The following is a 20,646-nucleotide window of genomic DNA, read 5'->3' as shown; positions in this document are numbered from 1 at the left end:
TATTTTAATTATTATAGAAAATTTAATATAAATTCACAAGCCCATTAAGAAAAATAAAATATTTTTTATGATTTTTCTCAATGATTAGAAGATTCAATTCCACAATTCCATTTGTCGGTTGGATGTCTAGCAAGGAAGTGGCGTTTTAATACGTCTTTCCTGCTAAAAGTCCATTCGCACAAAGTGCATAGAAATCGTCTCGTGTTCCCACACTCATATTTCTCGTGGCGCTGAAAATTATCCTTTCTCGAGTACTTCCTTCCACAGTGGCACAAGTAAAGTATTCCTGCAATTAAACTTAGTCAAAAAAATTTTTTGCCCAACGGTGGCCTTTATCAAAATGAACCAAATTGTGGATTTTTAAAAACATGAATCCCCCTACTTTGAAATCGTTATTTTTCTAAGACACGAACCTCAAATGTACGCAGTAACTGGTATGGCATAAAAGAATCTCAGTGGTAACAGTGTAAAAACATGCGGTCGCAAGATTATTACAAACATTTCTTTAAAAAAAATAAAAATAAAATAAAATAAAAACTTCTGTTGTAAAATATTGTATTTTGTGTTTGGCATTTATTTATTTATGTTCGTGAATCCCACATTACTTGCTTGAAGTGTCAATTTGTCATAAAAATGGATCACCGAGTGCTGTTTCAAAGTGTCATTTCTCCTGAATGCCTTATTGCAAGTAGGGCAGATGAAGCGTTTTATGACATTCCCACACTCGTACTTTTGGTGGCGGTGAAAATTATCCTTCCTCGAGTACTTCCTTCCGCAGTGGCACATGTGAAGTATTCCTGTAATTAAACTTAGTCAAACTTTTTATAGCCTAATCGTGGTTTTTGACAATGAATCTAATTGTGGATTTTTAAAAACTGGAATCCCACTTTGAAGTCATTATTGTAAGATGTAAACCTCAAATTTACACTTACTCAGTAAGTAGTACGGCTTAAAGATTATCGATGGAAACATTGCGTAAAAAAAGTGTGGGCAGAAAATTACAAACGTTTTGCTCCAAAAAAATAATTTATTGTGCTGTAAAATATAGTACTTTGTGTTTGGTATTTATTTATTTATATTTGGGAAGCCCACTTGCTTACAGAGTCAATTTGTCACACAAATGGATCACCATATGCTGTTTTAAATTGTCGTTCCTTCTGAACGCCTTACTGCAAATAGGGCAGGTGAAGCGTTTTTCGACAGAGCCACATTCGTACTTCTGGTGACGTTTCAAGTGTGCCATCCTCCAATAGCCTTTGTTGCATTTTTCGCAGAAAAACTTGTTAAGTCCTGTAAAATGTTTACTTTTTTCAGTTAAGATTTACAAAAACAAGGTTAAAGCAATGAAAAAAATATCTGTTCAATTAAAAACATTTATAACCAAAGACAGTTTACGATACCTGCAAAAATTGATGATTGCCTTTATAAAAGCACGATGATGTAAATGAGGTCATCGAAATGATTATCATGCTTTGAGTTGTTTCATTCCTGTAGATAGCGATTTTCTTTGAATCCTCTCATTAAGCACTACAATCTCGAATTTTTTTTAAATTGAGTATAAATTTAATTTAAAAAAATTAGGAGTAAAACTTAATCTTAAGAAAAACCGATACAGAAAATAAAATGAGAAAATAAAAATAAAAATCAACAAAAATAAAATATATAATTCATAAAATTTAAACCAAAATTTATACATTAAAAACCAGTGTAAAAAACAATAAATTGACTTATTTTCAATTGAAAACCCGCTGGAAAGTTAGAATATTTGTACTGTGAATGACCATGTGTCTTTTGAGGACGTCTCTTCTGTGGAACGGTTTGGCGCAAATGTGACATCGGAACTGCTTTTCCTTCCCACACTCGTACTTCTGGTGACGTTTCAAGTGCGCCACCCTCCAATAGCCTTTGTTGCATTTTTCACAGAAAAACTTGTCAAGTCCTGTAAAACGTTTACTTTTTTCAGTTAAAATTAGCAAAAACAATTGTTAAAAACAATGAGAAAAATATATCTTCAATTAAAAACATTTACAACCAAAGATAAGATTTGGATATGATACCTCCAAAATATGATGGAAAAATGACAACTGCTTTTATAAAAGTACGATGATGTAAATGAGGTCACCGAAGTGATTGTATCATGCTCTGAGTTTGATTCATTCCTGTGAATAGTGATTTTCTTTTAATCCTCTCATTAAGCCCTACAATCTAGAACTTTTTTAAATTGAGTATAAATTTAGTCAAAAATTGTAATTATCAGATAATTGCATCATCTGTTTAAATAGGAAAGAGTAAAACAATCTTAAGAAAAACCGATATAGAAAATAAAATGAGGAAATAAAAATAAAAATCAACAAAAATAAAATATATAATTCATAAAATTAAACCAAAATATATACATTAAAAACCAACATAATAATCAATAAATTGACTTATTTTCAATTAAAAATCCTCTGTACAGTTAGAATATTTGCACTGTGAGTGACCATGTGTCTTTTGAGGACATCTCTCCTGTGGAACGGCTTGGTGCAAATGTGACAGCGGAACTGCTTTTCCTGGCCGCACTCGAATTTCACATGGCGCCTCAACGTCCCAAATTTGCGGTATGACCGGCCACAGTTTGTGCAAAAGAAGAGACCTGAAAATAAATATTTGGTGAGGCTTATTTGTTTGTGAGCCTCAGACGTGGAGGTTGCGGCTGGGATTATGGATTTTAACTGTACAAAAATCATAATGGATTCTTTAAAAAAAAAAAAAAATGTGCAGGGGACAAGGTTAAAAATCAAAACACAAGTTTCAAGAGACATTTTTCTATCTGGAAGCAGTCAGTGAAAAGTTCCCTGAGAGAAACAAAACACTTCTTCATGCCCTGAGGACTGCAAAATCTGTTGAACAGTTAAAATTAAAACTACAGACTAATAATAAACATACTAACTAATAAACAACAAATAATAAAAACAAAAAAATAATCAAAGCATGCAAAAATTATCATCTATATTTCAATCTGGTCACAGATTAGAACAAATGAAATTATTTGAATTGTTTTATTTTCTTTAAAGAAAATACAAAAATGACTGGAATTTTATTTCGCACAATAAATTGAATAAAAGTTCCTTTAAACCACCACATACCTTTTTAGTTCCTGCACTGAATTTTTAACAATTCGATAATTTCAATTCCAAAATTTACAACGCAGAGCTTGTATATTTGATGAAAGAACAGCACTGAAGCTGTATTAATTCTGAATTTAAAATTTTCATTCTGAAGTGGACTTTGTTAAAAGTTGACAAAAGACAAGAATTAGAAGAAAAGTATTGACCAAATAAAAGATAAAAACACTTATTTTCAGTAAAGTTTATTTTTAACCTAATATATTTTAAAACTAAAAGCAAAAATACAGAGCCCAAATATAACATTTAATTTTTTTAAATGATTTTCTTTCAGTAATAATATACATGTGAACATTTGATTTACATATATCACAGTGTGTTATTGTATAAGTAGACCAAATTTCTATTTTTTTTATTGACATGCTATACTTTGCGTACTAGAAGAATATTCTCTCGTGTACGGCTAAGTGGGCCTTGAGGTTACTCTTGACTTTGAACTTTTTAAGGCAAATCACACACTGGAATCTAGGCTCTCGGCCGCATTCGTACTTCTTATGAGCGGTCATGTTCTGTTTGTATTTGTACGATCGTCCACACCAGTCACATATAAATCTTTGCTGACCTGGAAAACATTTGTAACGGGTGAGTCTTTAGAATTCCAGAACTTTATCCTTTTTGTGTTTGAGAGTGGATTGGAGAAGGGAATTAAATGCATCTTGATTTTTTTTTCTCATAAATAATAAAGAAAGAAAAAATAATAGGTTTCCTTATCAATTTTTTCTCAAAACAAAAGAAAAATTATATATTAAAAACAATTTATTCCTAATAAACATAACAAGACATCCCGAACCTTTAAATTTCATTTTATCAGAACACAAAACAAAAACTTTATATCAAAATATCTTTTGATGGATAGCCAAGTGAGCATTGAGGTTTCTCTTAAGTTTGAATTTCTTTGCACATATCTGACACTCGAATTTTGGTTCACGTCCACACTCATATTTCTGATGTGCGGTCATGTTCTGTTTGTATTTGTACGACCGCCCACAACGATTGCAGAAATATAGAACCTGCCCTGAAAAAAGAAAAATTATAGAAGAGTTGCTCGTCCTAGGGCGTTCTTTCAAATAAGAGAAAAACAATAAACAAGGTGTGCAAAAGAGTAAATGGGGGGTGAGAAAGGATTCTCGTGAAATCTTTTAGGATATTTCTTCTTTATTTTTTTTATTGTATTTTTTTTTTTTAATTTTCCATCAAGTTAATTTTATTTACTCACTGAACATAGAAATTTGATATAATTATTTTATCAGTACCATTTGTTTTTGTTTAGTTTTTTCAACACCACAATTAAGATTCCAAATTTCTTGTCTTGAGAATTCCATTGCCAAAACAAATTACCTGCAATAAAAACAATATTAGTTTTTCTCACAATTCAATTGCTACAGTATAATTTAAGCCACAACATACCTAAAAAAGTGACAATTTAAAATTAAATATCCATTTTGGTTGAGGCAGAATATAATAAATTATTCTCAGTGATTTTCAATGGAAAATTCACTCTTCATATTTTGATTTGTACTCAGAATGTAAAAACAAGTGATCCACTATTAAAAGAGATTTTGGCTAAACCACCTTTACAAAAATTAAAATTTGTGAAGTTTTTACAATCTGGCAGCTAAGAAATTCGATTAATAAAACGTCAATCGGCATTTCTTGTGCAAAATAATCAACTTTATTTATTTTTAAAAAAAGTCCCAAGACATTTTTAACATTAAATACAGGACTTAACAAAAACTCAAATACATTCTAATAATTATTTTTAAGAAAATAAATTAAATTAAAAAAAGGCTGTTTATTTAACCCTACAACCCAGTATCTTCAAAGAAAATTTGATAATAATATATAACTTATATATTCATGAATAAATAATATACACATAATTAAATTCCAACTACATTTAGGATAAAATGTAAAAAATCAATAAAAATAATTAATTATTTTCTTATAATAAATTAATAATTTTTTTCTTTTTTACAAATATACCACATGATAAAATACAACAGGATGTTTATCAGATCAAAAAAATTAATATAAATATTTTTCAATATAAGCCGCAAAAGGAATAATGCAACTTAAAATAAATGTTTCGTTAAATTTTCAAACAGTTAATTCTTAATCATCCCCAGTGAAAACAAAAGACACTGTAAATTACAGCAAAACTAAATTATAACAAGTTAAAATACAATTATCGATTAATATTTTTTTTTTTATAAAATGCTTGAAATTTCCGTCTGTGTAGCATCGAAGAAGAAAAAAACGTGCTAAACATTACTGCCACCAAAAAATTGAAACAATACAGCATCTCAATATGAGCATGTAACCTATGGCGATCATCATTTCTGATTGTATCCCAATTAATTTTCAAAACAAAATATATATATTTCTCCTTAAGATGAAATAGTCATGATTACACTCAAGATCATTTTTGTACACTTGCCTTCTTATTTAATAATTTTAATGTAATAATTTTCGATTCAGATTAAACAGCTAGCTTAAATAAACACAAATTTTCTCAACCATCGTGCATTATAGTTGTACAAGGTGTTATTAAATATTCAAACACACGTCCTTGTTTTAACTGAAAATAATAAGCTACAAGAGTACAAAGTAAAAGAAAATATAATTTTAAAATTAAATTAAATATAACTTGTGGAAAGAAGGTTTTATATCTTATAAACTATTCTAGTAGTAGTAGTAATCTAAACAATAAAAATAAATAAATCTGTGAGGTACAGTGCTAATAAAATATCCCTGAACAAAGATAATATTAAAAATGCCAAATATGATTTTCCTTTAACATAAAACAATAATCCCTCCCCCTTAAAAGTTATCAATGTTAAAATATCAATTAGGATCTGCTGGAAGGGCGAAAGTAGGGTTTTGCTGAACCTGCTGGGCTGAAGGAATCAGTATCATAGGGACAGTGACTTGCTCGACAATTTGCTGCTGTGACATTTGATTTTGCGCCTCTTGAGCGTGATGGCTATGGTGAAGCGACTTCTTTTTCGGATGGTTATGTACATTCTGCATGTGCCTGCTGAGGTTCCTCGAATGATAGAACCTTTTCAGGCATATCTCACAGCTGAAAAGTGGCTCGACGCTGCACTCCCTGACGTGGGCTTTAAGATGGAATTGATGCTTGTAGCTCCGGCCGCAAATATTACACTCGAATCTTTCTGAAAGGTGATCGGTGGTCTCTTGCTCTTTTGTCGCCTGATGGTTTTCTGTTGGGTTAAATATCACCTCGAGAAACGGATTCCCTGGTGTTACTATGCCATGAACACCTAAAAATCATATTATTTTAAGTTCAAGTCCTGTTGGTTAAGATAGGTTTGAAAAAGGACTACTGGAGGTAGAAAAAGCTGCAGGATAGTTGGGATTAATAACAAATAAAAAATAAATAAAAGAAAGTCATAATAAATAAAAACAGAAGACTAGGATAAAGGTCAAATTAAAAATACATACAGGCCCTTAGTTTTTAAATAAATATTTTTTATTTACAATACAATAAACTATTAAATAACATTAATTTCTCCATTTCCTCCCTGTTTACAATGCACTCCTAAAACCTAAAAAGTTAAATAGTTTTTCTTTTAATATATAGAAATAGTAAAAGTTGTGTATTATGGGATAAATTGAAACTCACTTTTTTTGCCATTAAACCCACATTCTGTCACACCTGCTGAAATTTCAGTTCTGTTAGCCATGTTGAAGATTCTATTCACTTAGAACTGTTTAGAAAGTCTACACAAAGTGGGCGCTAAGCATGCATCATGCAAAAATTAAAAGAATTATTTTTTTTAAATATGTCTACTCATATACAACCCTGACCATATAATAAAAAAGTTCTTTAATTTGCTAATCAAATAAATTACAAAATATATTTTTCAGTCATACAACTATTTTTCTTTCTACCATCTTTACCCTGTCAATAATTGTATATTTGATCATTACTCCTAGACATTATAATCCGTCTGTCTTCAAGGCAGACAAAAAGAATGGCCAGGGATGAGCTGTATAACTTTTGATACATTTTGTGAACGTCAGAAGTGAGGATCAGCCCCAAATATAAAACATAGCAACTGTTATAACAGGGTACAAATAATTCAAGTAGTTTGGCCATTTCAGATCATTACGGTCAGCTTAATCCCACTGTTCTGGATTGTCCGATGTGTTTCCACAGTTATCTCAAATCAGGAATTACAAAAAAAAATCATAATATATCTTATGTAAAAAAAAAGCTCAGAAAAAATGAACTTCTTAGATAACTAATGCAGTGAATTTAAATTCCTTAATTGATTTCCTGTGATTTCTGAAATCGTGACGCCAATAAGATGTATTTTCTTTTGTTGAATTCAATTATGATTGACTTCAATTACTGATGAACCAACAATGGCGGATTTATTTAATCTGACAAAATAGTTTGTATTTTTTTGCTTATCTTAAGTAAGTATATTTAATATTTAAAAAATTAAAAGCACAAAAGTGCAAGGATAGTTTGACCAGGATGATCAGAAACAACCTAACTACAGGTTAATCATCCTGCAGACTTCAAAGAGAAATCTCAAAACATTTCAATACATTGCAAAGTTAAAATAAAGTTAATAACACAACAATTCCTCACTATATAATAGTCTTTTTTCATGCTACACTTCCCCTAAAATATATGATGAAATTACAATTAATTAAGGTTTTTAGTTGAGATGAAAAAAAGTTAATGGCACGAGCAGGATTCGAACCCACGATCTTCGGCTAGATACCACTTTAGCTATCGTGACCTCGATCCACTCGGACATCAACTTCCTATCTCAACCCCACCTTATGAGTTTTCCCTCCTTTTTGCCATTTTTCAATTAGTGAATTATATGATGAAACATCAACTTCAACAGAATACATACTCTGACTAATGTGTGAGTTATAAGACCATTTAAAACAAACCTACTCTTCATCCTGACCTGCCCTAACCCCCCCCCCACACACACACGCACGCACGCAATGTGACATCAATTACACGAAAATGAAATAGCATAAAACATATCCATGTTAAAACTACCGTTCCAATAGGATATGCGTTGATGATAATTTTATCATTTTACCCAGCTAATGTAATAACGATAAAACTGACTTATACTGAAGTAAAAAGTAAATATACAAACTAATTTAAAATATATAACTATTATAAATAATTATTAAAGAATCCACAGAAATCACCCACACAAAGGTGGCGAAATGCCAAAATACATCTAACTAAAATCAGTGACGATGAACAGACCACGCAATTATCAAACAATAAACTATTAAAGAGTGACAAAATTTTAAAGCAGGTACAGTTGACTTGATAATTCAAAACCCAAGGGACTACAAAAATAATTCTAATTATCAAGATGTTAGAAAAAAAAATGTTAAGAGTTAATATGCATTTTTCCAAGTTATTACTTAAATTGTATATATAAAATACAGTAAAAATAATGAAAAAGAAGAAAGATCAACTTTATAATTGAACATTGTTATGCATTATTAAAACAATCGTTAAGTGGCTTTTGTTTCAATGTGGCCTGATGTCCTTCATTTAAACAATTTTCTGAAGTGACCACTGCTGAGAATACATTGACAAAACACTGATCGCAGGACATAACAAACTAGAGAAAATTCGAAGAAACTTTAGTCTGTAAGGAAGTAAATAATACATGCAACTTTAGAGGAATATATCAAAGAAAAAGTGCAAATTATAAAGATGAGAAGTGGCTCCATTTCGATTAATAGCATGATTTTTCTCCCCATGTTACGAAAAATATTTCATATTACTGAGTGTATCAAAATGTACAAAAAATTTTCAAATTGCCACGTGACCTCCTGAGGAGTTCATATAATCAAGAAATTCGAATGATCAAGTTTCAAAATAACATTAATAAAATATTTTTCTTTGAAGAAGTTCAACTGAACACATATAATTTGATAGAAAACCACAAATTTAGATATAACACTCCTCGGGATTGACTATTTTAACATTTTGCCAACCAGAATTTTAGTAAATTCGAGTCTGGTGCTTATCAATAAATTAAATAATAAGGTGTGATACTGGAGAGATTACCATGTCATATTAAGGATTTCCTCTAAAGCATCCAAACTAAGTTATTTATCAGAAAATAAGCAACAATTTACAGCATTATCACCATTCATACAATTCTCTTAGGGAAGATCATTTTGTAATGTTCAATTTGCGTATAAAAACTAAAAACCTTGTTTTTTTACGATTATCTTTATACTATTATTTAAAACCAATTGTTAGCAGAATAGCACCAACCACCAGAATAAAACCAATAGCAGAAACATTTTATTCAATTGTCTAAACTACCAATGCTCATTCTCGCTGGTTTGGAACCCAAGAATGATCGGAAACAACCAAACTATAAACACTTGCAATGAACCGCCAACTATTAAGCACACAAATTGGAAGAGGAAGAAAATTCTCATAAAATTATACAGTACTGGTATAGAGTTGCAAAAATGGAATAAAAAAGAGTCTCAATCTCCCAAGCAAAAAGCAGAGGAAGTGGGCATGAAAAAAGGCAAGACAGGGGAAGAACCTGCACTAGTGTGAGTGAAGAGTCCTCTATTGGCAACGGCAGCAACCACTATTACTACTTTTCTGAATATGTTCCTTCAACAGAATCAGCCTAAACTGAACCAGAGAAATCGTTCACACCTCAGCCTTTGTATCTGGTTCATAAGCACAAAAAGGCCTGGATAAAAAGTCATTCTGGTGAAGACGTGACAGAAAATTATAGTGATGTGAATTGTAGTGAGACTTCTGTGACCCTTCCTACACCCGTTCCGTCCAGTGTTCCCATTAAAAATGTGAAGGTGTAGTGAACTCCATACACAGTATAGGTTCGATGGGAAAAAATCAAAAGTGAATTGTACTGTCCAATCAATGTTTTTTAATTAGCCCTATTTAACAAAAATAATTATTTAATTAAATTCACTAATTTTGTGGTCTGCTTGACCAATTAATATATTACAATTAATTATGGTTTTTAGTTGAGATAAAAAAGAGTGAAAACTCAAAAGGTGGGGTTGAGATAGGAAGTTGGTGTCCGAGTGGATCGAGGTCACGATAGCTCAAGTGGTAGAGCAGCAGCATATCTAGCCGAAGATCGTGGGTTCGAATCCCGCTCGTGCCACTGACTTTTTATCTCAACTAAAAACCTTAATTAATTGTAATTATTTAAATTGATTTATAAATTTTATATAAAGTGGTTGAAATCAAAAATTAGCGTTACATATAAATTATAAATCAATTGTAATTATTATTTTGGTTAAATAGGAACAACTAAAAACCATATGGATTAAAATAATAATTCCTGAAGTATCTACATTTCCCCATGGCCATTTCATGTGTGAACATGATTATACAAAATTTGAATATATGTTGAAAAGAGGGAAATTTAGAAAAAGTTGTAGGTTGAGATGAAGAGTTTATGGCCCGGAGGAACGAATTAACAAAGCTCAAGAGCAGCAGCTTATTGAGCCGAAGATTGTCGGTTCTAGTCCTCTCGTGACACTAGTTTTCATCTTAACACAGTAAAATAAATTATAAATCAATGTAAAAATAAATTTAGTTCTATTAATTATTCTTTTTATCTAAGGTCTTGGGTCAGATGGAAAAGTCAGTGTGTAGAAAAGTCACGACCTTTGGCTGGTGGGTTCGAATCCCACTTGTGACACTGACTTTTCCATCTGAACCAAGACCTTAGATAAAAAGAATAATTAATTGAAATAATTAACACAGTCAATTATGACCACTAAACATTTATGAATTAATAAATTAAATTATTAGTGTCTTTACTACAAATAATCATGAAAATCCATATATACCTAATTAATTTGGTCAAATTCAAGCAAAACTGATTTTTGAAATTAAAAACTAAAGCATTAGGAAGTAAAAAAACTGACTTGTTCAAATAAAAAAAAAATCTAAAAACTGCCATAATATAAATTGCCATGTAAATCTGCTGGTACGTCTGAATATAGATTCATTTTTCATACATTAATTTCTTAATGTTTACTATTAAGGCGATAGAATCTCTACTCTTTTTCTTTTGAACTTGGTTAATTGTATCATAATTCTTTTATGGCTTAAATATTTGGCAATGAAATGCACATAATTGCAATTAGGAATTTGACAAAAACAATATTTTCTATCAGTCGACGATTGAAGAAATGTTGAAAGTTTGAATCACTACTTCCTCCAGACTGACGTTGTTTATTATAAATTTCTTTGTTGACAATGAAAAAATATTTATAAATCTTTAGTTGAAAGTTAAATTCAAGTGTCATTTATTTCTTAGCCTGTCTTGGAATCTTATGTTCCAACAAGTTATTCTTTTTATTTAACATCATTTGAATTGAAAACTGTATTCTTACACCATTTTTACACTAAACTAAACTTTTTTTTTATTATTAATTGAACTCCTGGATTCTAAATCACAATGTATGACTCAACAGATAGAAAATTCTTATAATATTACAACTACATTTGGCAATTATCAAAATCCTAATCTTCTAATTTCAATTTTTTATCATTCCTTGACACATTGACTGCAGCATATGCTTGGCCATTTTAGTTGCCCACAGAGGAACTTAATGTAACATGCGTATATATAATTTATTAGGGTGAATGGTAGGATTTATCTCCAATTACCCCAAAGAATATAGGGATGTGAGAATGCTAACCTATCATGTTTTTATCTTGTTTCTCTATATTTGTGTTTGTTATTTGTCTTATTTTATCCACAATTGACGAGGCCTTGAGGTACAAAAAGGCTAGCAATAGGACAAAGAAAAGAGAGAATTGGTTACCGTTGTACCATAAAATATCAAAACTAAAAGCTGGAGAAACATAAAAAGAAATTAGTTTTAGCGAGAAAAATAAGAAAAGAAATGTAAAGCTAAGAAAGAGAAGGCTGGTAATGACCAATGTAGTTTGCCAGCCTTAAAAAATCTGACATAGATCTCTGGTTCTTTAAATAATCTATTTTTTTTTTTTTTTTTTAGATTTGTGTAAATGATATCAATTATTTTTGACTTTTACACATTCCCATCCCGAGAACCTGCCACGTCGCCTTAATCAACAATATCCTTCAGACCTTCTTACCCCTTAATCCTTTATTTTATGTAATCATGCAAAACTGGTAAATAATTAATCAAAATAGCCAGATACATACACAGAAAAGCCAATTTCATGGTTTTCTTTAAATCAATTTTGGTTGAAAAAAAAAATTAAACTACCATAGCCAGTGACACATTTGCCCTTTCTGAGGCGGCCCTAGGAATTTCAAATGGAATTGCGTAGCGGGTGGGAAGTAGAGGGAAGTAGAGGAGTTTGAAAAGTATAAACGGGAGGACGCAGACTGTAAACCAAATGCACAGGACAGTTGGCATGACGCACATGTTGCATCTTCTGCAGACAATGTGTTAAGATTACAAGATCGACTGAACTCAAACCCCTTACAGTATGTACATCCACCCTGAATAACAATACTGAATCAAAAAATCTCATTTAAAACAACAATATTTGTCACATGCTTAAAAATTCTAAATCCACCGCAAATAATCAAATCATTTATATTTACATCATAAATTTTTGCATGTTTTAATTTTTTTGCCACAGCCCATTCAATGTATGATGAATCTAAACTATGAATCAATTTTACTTGTATTTTCCCCCGTTAAGGTTATCAATTTACGTTTGACCATTTATTTTCTGAAATTTGGTTAATACATAAGATACCAGGAGGAATGATAATAAATTTTAATTATTAGCATTATTGATCTTACAGAAGGAAAAAATTAAATGAAAATGATAATTAAATATAAATATGTTATGATTTCTAGAGGATGCTTTACAGAAAATAAATTGTGAGATTTCTCTGTTGTCTGTAGGGCGATGAACCTGTATTTTGGCCATTGCCGATTATTTTGGACTGTCTATCCTCCCTTGTAAGGTCTCATGCATTTCAGCATTTTGGTTGAAGCCCTAAATCAGCAAGTAATAGGCAGACCAAAATGGTCGGAAATGGCCAAACTGGAGATTGTAAAAAATGCAGAAATATCTGGCTAAAACATTTATATGTCTTTTCAATACCATGTCGTATACTGTTGTACAAAAACAAAAAGCATACCTTTTAGTCAGCCAGCTTAAAAAAATGTTGTTTTATAGTGGCATAAATTGAAGAAAAAATTTTTTTAAGTAAATTCTTCAGTAACTTTCCTCACCACCTAAGTATCTTTAAATTAAATATTAGATTCATTGGGTTGAGATGGGGAGTTGATGTCCGAGTGGATCGAGGTCACGATAGCTCAGGTGGTAGAGCAGCGGCGTATCTAGCCGAAGGTCGTGGGTTCGAATCCCTCCCGTGCCATTAGCTTTTTTTCATCTCAACTAAAAACCTTAATTAATTAAATATTAGCTTGTTGCTTGATCTTTTATTAACCATCTTATCCTCTCTTTATATTGATGGGGAAAGTACAAATAAATAATGAATAGCATTTATTAACTTTTTTAAATGTTTTTCAAGGGTTCGGCAGCAGTACCCATTTGTAAGTATGTTGGGTTCAAATTCGGGGTTACATGATTCAAAATCAGGACCCATTCAGTGATGAGTCAGCACCTTAACCGTTACGACCACCAACACTCCCTGTTATTATTATTATTCTAATTTATTTTTTAATTGTGAAGTGTCAATATGTCTGTTAATGAACAGAATTTTTGGTAAAAGGGAAGTGACTAGAAATTCCAGGGGCGACTGTGGAACCCCACAACTACAGGGTCTACAGGCGAGAGTCCTCAGCTACTACACCAAAGCTTGACTAAAGCTATTCTGATTGTCTGTGTATCACATATGATATATTGTTCATGAATTTATCTATATTTAATATTATATTAATCCATGTATGTTTAGCAGTCAAAATTGACTGAGACTTTAGATAAAAAGAACAATTAATTTAAAGTTATATTAAGCGAATTTTATGTAGTTCTCAAGCTTGGCTATCTAGTTTTCCTATTTGTTTTATGTATGATTCCATAAACATTTAGATACATGTAGAAATAGGATTGACGCACTCCAATGAACTTGATATAGTTTGATAAATTAAAATTGATAGTTAATACTTATGCTACCCAGTTATTTACCATTTGTTATAATTATTTCCATTGAATAACACAATAAAATAGCATTCGCTAAAATTGAAACTTAATTTGCAGAAAAAGTGTCAAAAATATGATGATAAAATGGTGAAAAACCCATTACTGATACGCCTGCCTATAATCTGCTACAAAAAGTTAAAGATTATTATGAAATGGCGGTAAGCATACCCAGTTATACAATGAACTGGATATTTCGGTGCTCAATAACCAGTTAACTATTAGTGGGAAGCCACAGGTTGCAGAGGCAGCTGAAGAAAAAGATGGGATCAAGTAGTTACATCAGGGTATTAGAAAAAGTGAGTTTTCCTTAAATTTCAGCCCTGAGCACCGGATAACTATCCAACAGGCCAATCTGGATAAGGGATTGTTAATACTGCAGTTTACATGATATTCCCGAACAGGAAAAACCATAGCACTGTTACTTTAATTAATATTCCTCTTCGGCAAAACCCAATAAGCACGAATTTAAAATGTCGACCAAATTTATGATACTTTTCTTAATATTTTTCTAATTTCATCGTTAAAAAAATTTCAAGTAACTCAAATTTAAAGATGGTGATTGACGGTGTACAAACACTTGTTGATCTGATCGACAGTTGATTATTTGACCTGTTTACAGTGTTAACAGACAGGTGGTTTGCATTTCACAACATGTTTCGCCTTCTCACCATTTTCAGTAAGCCATGTTTTAGTACACTTCACTGAAGAAGGAACAAAGACAATAGGACAAAAAGTAAACCAAATAAGAAAATATTTGGCAGAATAATCATACGTTAATCGATGAAATTTGCATTGAGAGAAATACTATTAAATTAAAATCAATTTACTGTCTAACAGTCAGTGATTACTCACCATAGTAGAACACTATAATATACCTAGGCAAGAATGACTCAAAGTGATATTTTTTCTTTAAATGCATAAATCATTTCAAACAGGACAGGTTTGAGTGATTTTTTTTTTCAATTAATTCTTCTTATTTTAAGCATCTCCAACATTATGTTATTTCTTTTAATTAATTATTCTTTGTATGTAAGGTCTTGGTTGAGATAAAAAAGTCAGTGTCACGAGCGGGATTCAAGCCCCATGACCTTCGGCTAAATACGCCACTGCTCTTTTTTATCACAACATAGAAAGAATAATTAATTGAAAGAAGTAACTTGGTAAATTGACTACTAAAACGTAAATGGATTAATATTTAACAAGTAAAAGAAATATCACTTCACTAAACAGTCGCCACTTCGTAAGTCGCTGAGAATCCAATCCTGATATCACGAAATTTGAAAATGGCAAAAAGAGGGAAAATTGAACGGTTGTAGGTTGAGATGGAGAGTTGGTGTCTGAGAGAATTGAAGTCACAATAGCTCAACTAGTTAGAGCAGCGGCGTATATAGCCGAAGGTTATGGGTTCAAATCCCGCTCGTGACACTAACTTTTTCATTTCAACCCATGCTTTACATAACGATTAATTAATTGAAAGAAGTTATTTGGTCGATTGGATCACAAAATATAATGGATTTAATAAGTAAAACTAAGTATATTTTCACTAAAGCTCTCCGTGGCCATTTTATTTGTCGCCGAGAATTGAATCCTGATTACACGACATTTGAAAATTGGCAAATAGGAGGTAAAATTCGAAAGGTAGGTTGAGATGGGGAGCTGGTATCTGAGTGGACCGAAGTCACAAACATAGAAGTCTAAATGTTAAAGGAAATTATTCTTTCTATGTAGTCTTGATTGAGATGAAAAAGTTAGTGTCACGAGTAGGATTCAATCCCACGACCTTCGGCTCAACACGCCGCTGCTCTACTTTACGATAGCTCAAGTGGTTAGAGCAGTGGCATATTAAGCCGAAGGTTGTGGGTACAAATCCCGCTCGTGACACTAACTTTTTCATTTCGACCAATGCCTTACATAACGATTAATTAATTGAAAGAAGTTATTTGGTCAATCAGACCATGAAATATAATGGATTTAACATGTAACTAATGTCTAACAGGATAAGTTTGAGTAATTTTTTAAATTAATTATTCTTTTTTTAAGCATCTCTAACAATATATGTTATTATTGGAAGTGCCAAATGGAAACGGACAAAATATAAAGTAGTCCAGGCTAAGTCCTCAGAATTGGGTCGTTAAAATGAAAAAAAAAAAAAAAAACTTGATATTTCAGCTTAATACCTGATATTCTTGCTGTTTACGCATAAATTATATTTTCCGTTTTAACGTCTGAGAAAAATATAAAGTTATATGTACTGTAATAGTTCAAATCATGAGTAACGTTTTATAATGCTTAAAAGATAGCTGGCCAAGATAGAAAATACAGTTATACTAAGTGAGAGGTTGACCTTTCTCTTTACAGTAACAATCTCACATGATACACAACATAGGGGGGAATTGGGTTTTTTGTATTTTTAAAAATAATATTTACATTAAATTAATAATAAAGACTGCTCGGCTGAAATTCTATGTAAAGTAAATCAACCTGTGCTGAAAACCTATGCAGAACTCACAAGTGATTGCGCCCAGCTTTGTGGTTTTGATGACATGCCAAACAAAATCAGTGAACCTACCTGTAAAAATCAAACACGGTCCGTTTTAGAATCCCTTATTCTGTGCATTATAATAAAAAAATATATATAAAAAAACAATGAAGAAATAGATAAATTGCATACCTTGAACAGCAGACGCGACAGAAGCACAGCCAACAACAGATAGGCAAAACGAAAAAAAAGCCAAAAGAAAGCTAACGGGTTGGGAGGTGCAAGTGGCACATTTCACGAAAACAACCGTGCTTCACACACACACAAAAAAAATAGGACGTAAGTGAAACCACAGTCGACAAACCAAAAAGTAACTCGTATCGAGAGACTGGGAATCGAGTTGGAAGTTGCTGTATGCTAATTGCTAGCAGACCGAGAGAGAGCAGCATGTACGCCAAAGCAACCGACAGCACGCCTAGGACAAAACTACGACTCTAGGACGTTTCACTCAAGGGGGGACACCTTCAGACAATAATATCACACAACTACGTATTAATATCTTAAACACTCCTGGAAAATATCCAAAAATTAAAATTGTCTGAAATCTCATCATTATTTATTTATATCAATTATCTATTTAAATGTGCAAATAGGGCTTTAAGCCCTTTACATATACATAACTTACAAATAAAATCTGGGTTTTTAAACATAGTAAAATCATAATAATAATAGCAATAATAAAACAATAAAATGGGTTTTTCTTAGTGACCTGTTGTTTTATAATTTGTTGAAGTCGTGAGGAGCAGTCAAGAATGGAGTAGTTTAGAAAAACACCTTTTTCATTTTTGTTTGCTACGTTTTGGCCTTTATTCAGGTCATCTTCAGGGCATAAAGTGTGGTGCCACAAATTTGACACCACAAAAATAGCACTACACTTTATGCCTGAAGATGACCCGAATAAAGGTCGAATCACATGCAAAAAAAATGTAAGATGTGTTTTTCTAAACTACTTCATTCCTGACCGCTCCTCAACAAAATATACTAAAATGTAAAAAACAAAAATAACAATAATATAGAAATAAAAATATATTTATAAAACACATATTCATAATAGGGATTGGCCCCTTTTCAATGAGTAGAAAAATAATTAAATAACAAAAAAGTTACAAAACAATGCAAGAAATCATAATTAATTTAAAAAATTTGTATGATATTACTATAGTTGAATGAAGAAGAGAGGTAAGTATAAAAGAAAAGTATAAAAGAGAAGAAAAAGAGAATAGCAAAAGATAATGTTGAGTTAGTTTGATCAAATCAAGGATTGTTTGCAAAAAAGTTGAAAGCTTCATGCCAGAAGCCAGAAAGGGGTGGCACGATCTAATATGCGGCAGAAGGGAATTCCACAGACTTCCCAGCATCTCTAAATGAATCATTCGTAGATTTGGATCTATGATGAAGCTTTTTATAATTTTTAAACTACAGGAAGCATGTTTCGATCTTTACTTAGATCATCTTCAGTTACGTTTTCTGTAGTTCCAAGTCATATGTTAATTTGCTTAATAATGCTTTCCTCTAAATTCCGTTTTAGAACATTGGTTCATGATCTATTATGAGAAAAATTGCCAACTCCTCAACAGCCCATGCAGCCCCAGACATGCACCCCATCACCTGTCGTCCAAGAAATAGTTGTCTATATGGCAGCAGAATGTGCTGGTACTATAGCTTTGCATTGATTAAAACCTTAAATGTTGCATCTCTGATGTATTCCAGCAATGTTTGTCGCATTGTGCAGTTCTGGTATGAGTGTATAACAGGGGGAGTCTGTCACAAGCTTTAGAAATTTGTTCTGCACAACCTGCAGCTAGGCAACATTAGTCCTGCATGTCAGACCCCAGGAGCATCAGCCTGATCACTACCTTGCACAAAAGAAGTTCATTGGCGGGCAACTGAGCAAAGGGAAAAGTACAAAAGCCGCTTTACCCTTGTGCACTCTATCACTGACAAGGGAAGTGAAAGTTTACAGTCCAATATCACTTCAAGATATTTGACAAACTCAGACCATGGTACAGTTACAACTTCAAATTGAATTTTTTATAAAGCAACGGTCTACGCTTTCTGAAAAACTATTGCCTCCATTTTGTTACGATTAATTTTAAATTTTCCAATGGTCGCAGAAATTTCCTATGCAGTGCATTGCAATGCCTAATCTGTTTGATATTGTGTCTATCCTTAAAGAAGAAGAGTTAGGCAGTACCTTCATCGTAGAGAGCCATTTTTATATTCTTTGTTTTACATTCTCCTATATATAGAAGTGGTATTAGGAACAGAATGGGTCCAAGGAGGAACACAAGCACACCACCGCCCCGTGTTTAACCAACGGTAGTGTATTCTTTAATTTCAGGTGTTCCTGGCTTATGCCTCTCTTTCTTCCATCGACCCTTGATCCATTAAATTTGCTATCATCAGTAAATATGAAAGGTTTTATGTGCTATTTAGCAAACTGGAGGCACTTTTATCTGTTCTTCTTGTTTATATAAGGCTTCTTTCTTGTATTGTGTCTGTGCTTGTTTTTTAAATAGTATTTTGTACTGTTTAATAACCGAAATATTACAATCCTGATATAGAATATCTGCAAATTCAGGGTACTTGGGATGTGGTCACTTCTTTGAGAATGGCACGCTTTGTAGATGTAGATATAATATTCAGAGTGTAATATACTGCGCTCTTTAAGAGCTATTGTATCCCCCATTCTCTGCCTAAAGCACATTGGTGAGTCCTATTTCATCAAGAAACTTGATTAATAAGCCCGGTTTCAGTGGTTGAAGCTCTTCTATGGTCACATTATACATCCCAAAACACTTCCTCCTGCGGGCAAGTGTAGCTCCACAGTCTGCCAGTAGATGTGTTGGTGTGTCTATCTCCTCTGCCTCCCTGCAGAATCTGCATGTGTTGTCTTGGATTATTCCAATCTTCTTTAAGTGTCAATTTAGCTTGCAGTGTCCTGTTAAGAATCCTATTAAGATTCGCAGTTTGTTCCTGCTTTCCTTGACACATTCTGTAATTTGTTTTCTTCTGAAATCGGTTAAGAGATTCTTGGATTGCCTGTATCCAATGGGTGAATTCCATTGTTCCTTCATTTCCTTTTTGTCCTTCTGTCTGAGATACTCATTAATAGTGTGGGTTCCTATGCCACATAAGAGTTCAGGACCTGTCAGCGGTAGCAGCTCCTTGCCTTGCAAGGGTATATGCTTTCTCGTTGCCTTCTACTCCCATGTGTCCTGGGACCCAGCACAGGCTGACTTTGTTCTGCATACCTAATATGTTTAATTTGTATTGCAGTTCAGCACCATCCTTGAACTAATGATATTTGAACTTAATGCTTTGATGGCCACTAGGCTATCTGACATGATAGCTATATATCTTGTTTTTGTACCCTTTATTCAGGTTGAGTTGGGTACATCTTTTGATTGAGTGAATCTCAGCTTGGACAATACTGGTGTTTTTTCCCATGGGTTCTGAGTATTTGGTTTCAGGACACCTGTACCTTCTTGTGTTCTAGATCCATCTGTGTACCAAAGGATGGTGCCATTCTTAAAAGAGGTATTTCCCTGTCGTTTCCATTCTTTTTTGGTACCTAGATTTATTTGAAAATTTTGATTACATTCATACATCCAGGTCATGTCGTCTCTCGGAGCCATGAGTATCGGATGGTCTTTCCATAGTATGTTGCTGTCTCTCCATTTTAGTTTTATTCTTGTTGGAGTATGGCACGCTTTGGGATGGTGCTTAGT

At 32.4% G+C, this 20,646-nt stretch overlaps 2 protein-coding genes across 2 annotated transcripts; both read right to left on the bottom strand.

The window, feature by feature from the left end:
• Positions 1 to 2: 2 nt before the first annotated feature.
• On the bottom strand, positions 3 to 3,673 carry LOC106667258 (zinc finger protein 519-like). Its single transcript, XM_024225034.1, has 3 exons — positions 3,592 to 3,673; positions 1,737 to 1,939; positions 3 to 1,318 (listed from the first exon to the last, which is right to left on the bottom strand). Exons 1-3 carry the CDS (start codon positions 3,671 to 3,673, stop codon positions 1,097 to 1,099), a joined length of 507 nt encoding a protein of 168 aa, XP_024080802.1. The 3' UTR covers positions 3 to 1,096.
• On the bottom strand, positions 3,514 to 20,553 carry LOC112126274 (zinc finger protein Gfi-1b-like). Its single transcript, XM_024225033.1, has 5 exons — positions 20,525 to 20,553; positions 17,048 to 17,166; positions 16,886 to 16,945; positions 4,421 to 6,451; positions 3,514 to 4,182 (listed from the first exon to the last, which is right to left on the bottom strand). The coding sequence occupies exons 1-4, from the start codon at positions 20,551 to 20,553 to the stop codon at positions 6,012 to 6,014; spliced, it is 648 nt and encodes a 215-aa protein (XP_024080801.1). The 3' UTR covers positions 3,514 to 4,182; positions 4,421 to 6,011.
• Positions 20,554 to 20,646: the final 93 nt, after the last annotated feature.

The sequence above is a fragment of the Cimex lectularius genome, unplaced genomic scaffold (assembly GCF_000648675.2).
Source record: "Cimex lectularius strain Harlan isolate CLEC.00 unplaced genomic scaffold, Clec_2.1 scaffold10, whole genome shotgun sequence".
NCBI classification, from domain to species: Eukaryota; Metazoa; Arthropoda; class Insecta; order Hemiptera; family Cimicidae; genus Cimex; species Cimex lectularius.
This window is presented reverse-complemented; position numbering and strand designations above follow the sequence as displayed.

Excerpts from the sequence above, each read along its gene's own strand:
- LOC106667258 (XM_024225034.1), bottom strand. The coding sequence starts at position 3,673 with ATGACCGCTCATAAGAAGTACGAATGCGGCCGAGAGCCTAGATTCCAG. Across the intron at positions 1,940-3,591 it reads TAAAAAGTTCAAAGTCAAGA|GACTTGACAAGTTTTTCTGT; the intron begins GTAACCTCAAGG and ends AACGTTTTACAG. Across the intron at positions 1,319-1,736 it reads CTTTCCAGCGGGTTTTCAAT|TTAACTGAAAAAAGTAAACA; the intron begins TGAAAATAAGTC and ends TTTTTGTAAATC.
- LOC112126274 (XM_024225033.1), bottom strand. The coding sequence starts at position 20,553 with ATGGCTCCGAGAGACGACATGACCTGGAT. Across the intron at positions 16,946-17,047 it reads TGTCGCGTCTGCTGTTCAAG|GTAGGTTCACTGATTTTGTT; the intron begins GTATGCAATTTA and ends TGATTTTTACAG. Across the intron at positions 6,452-16,885 it reads AAAGCTGGGCGCAATCACTT|GTGTTCATGGCATAGTAACA; the intron begins GTGAGTTCTGCA and ends TATGATTTTTAG.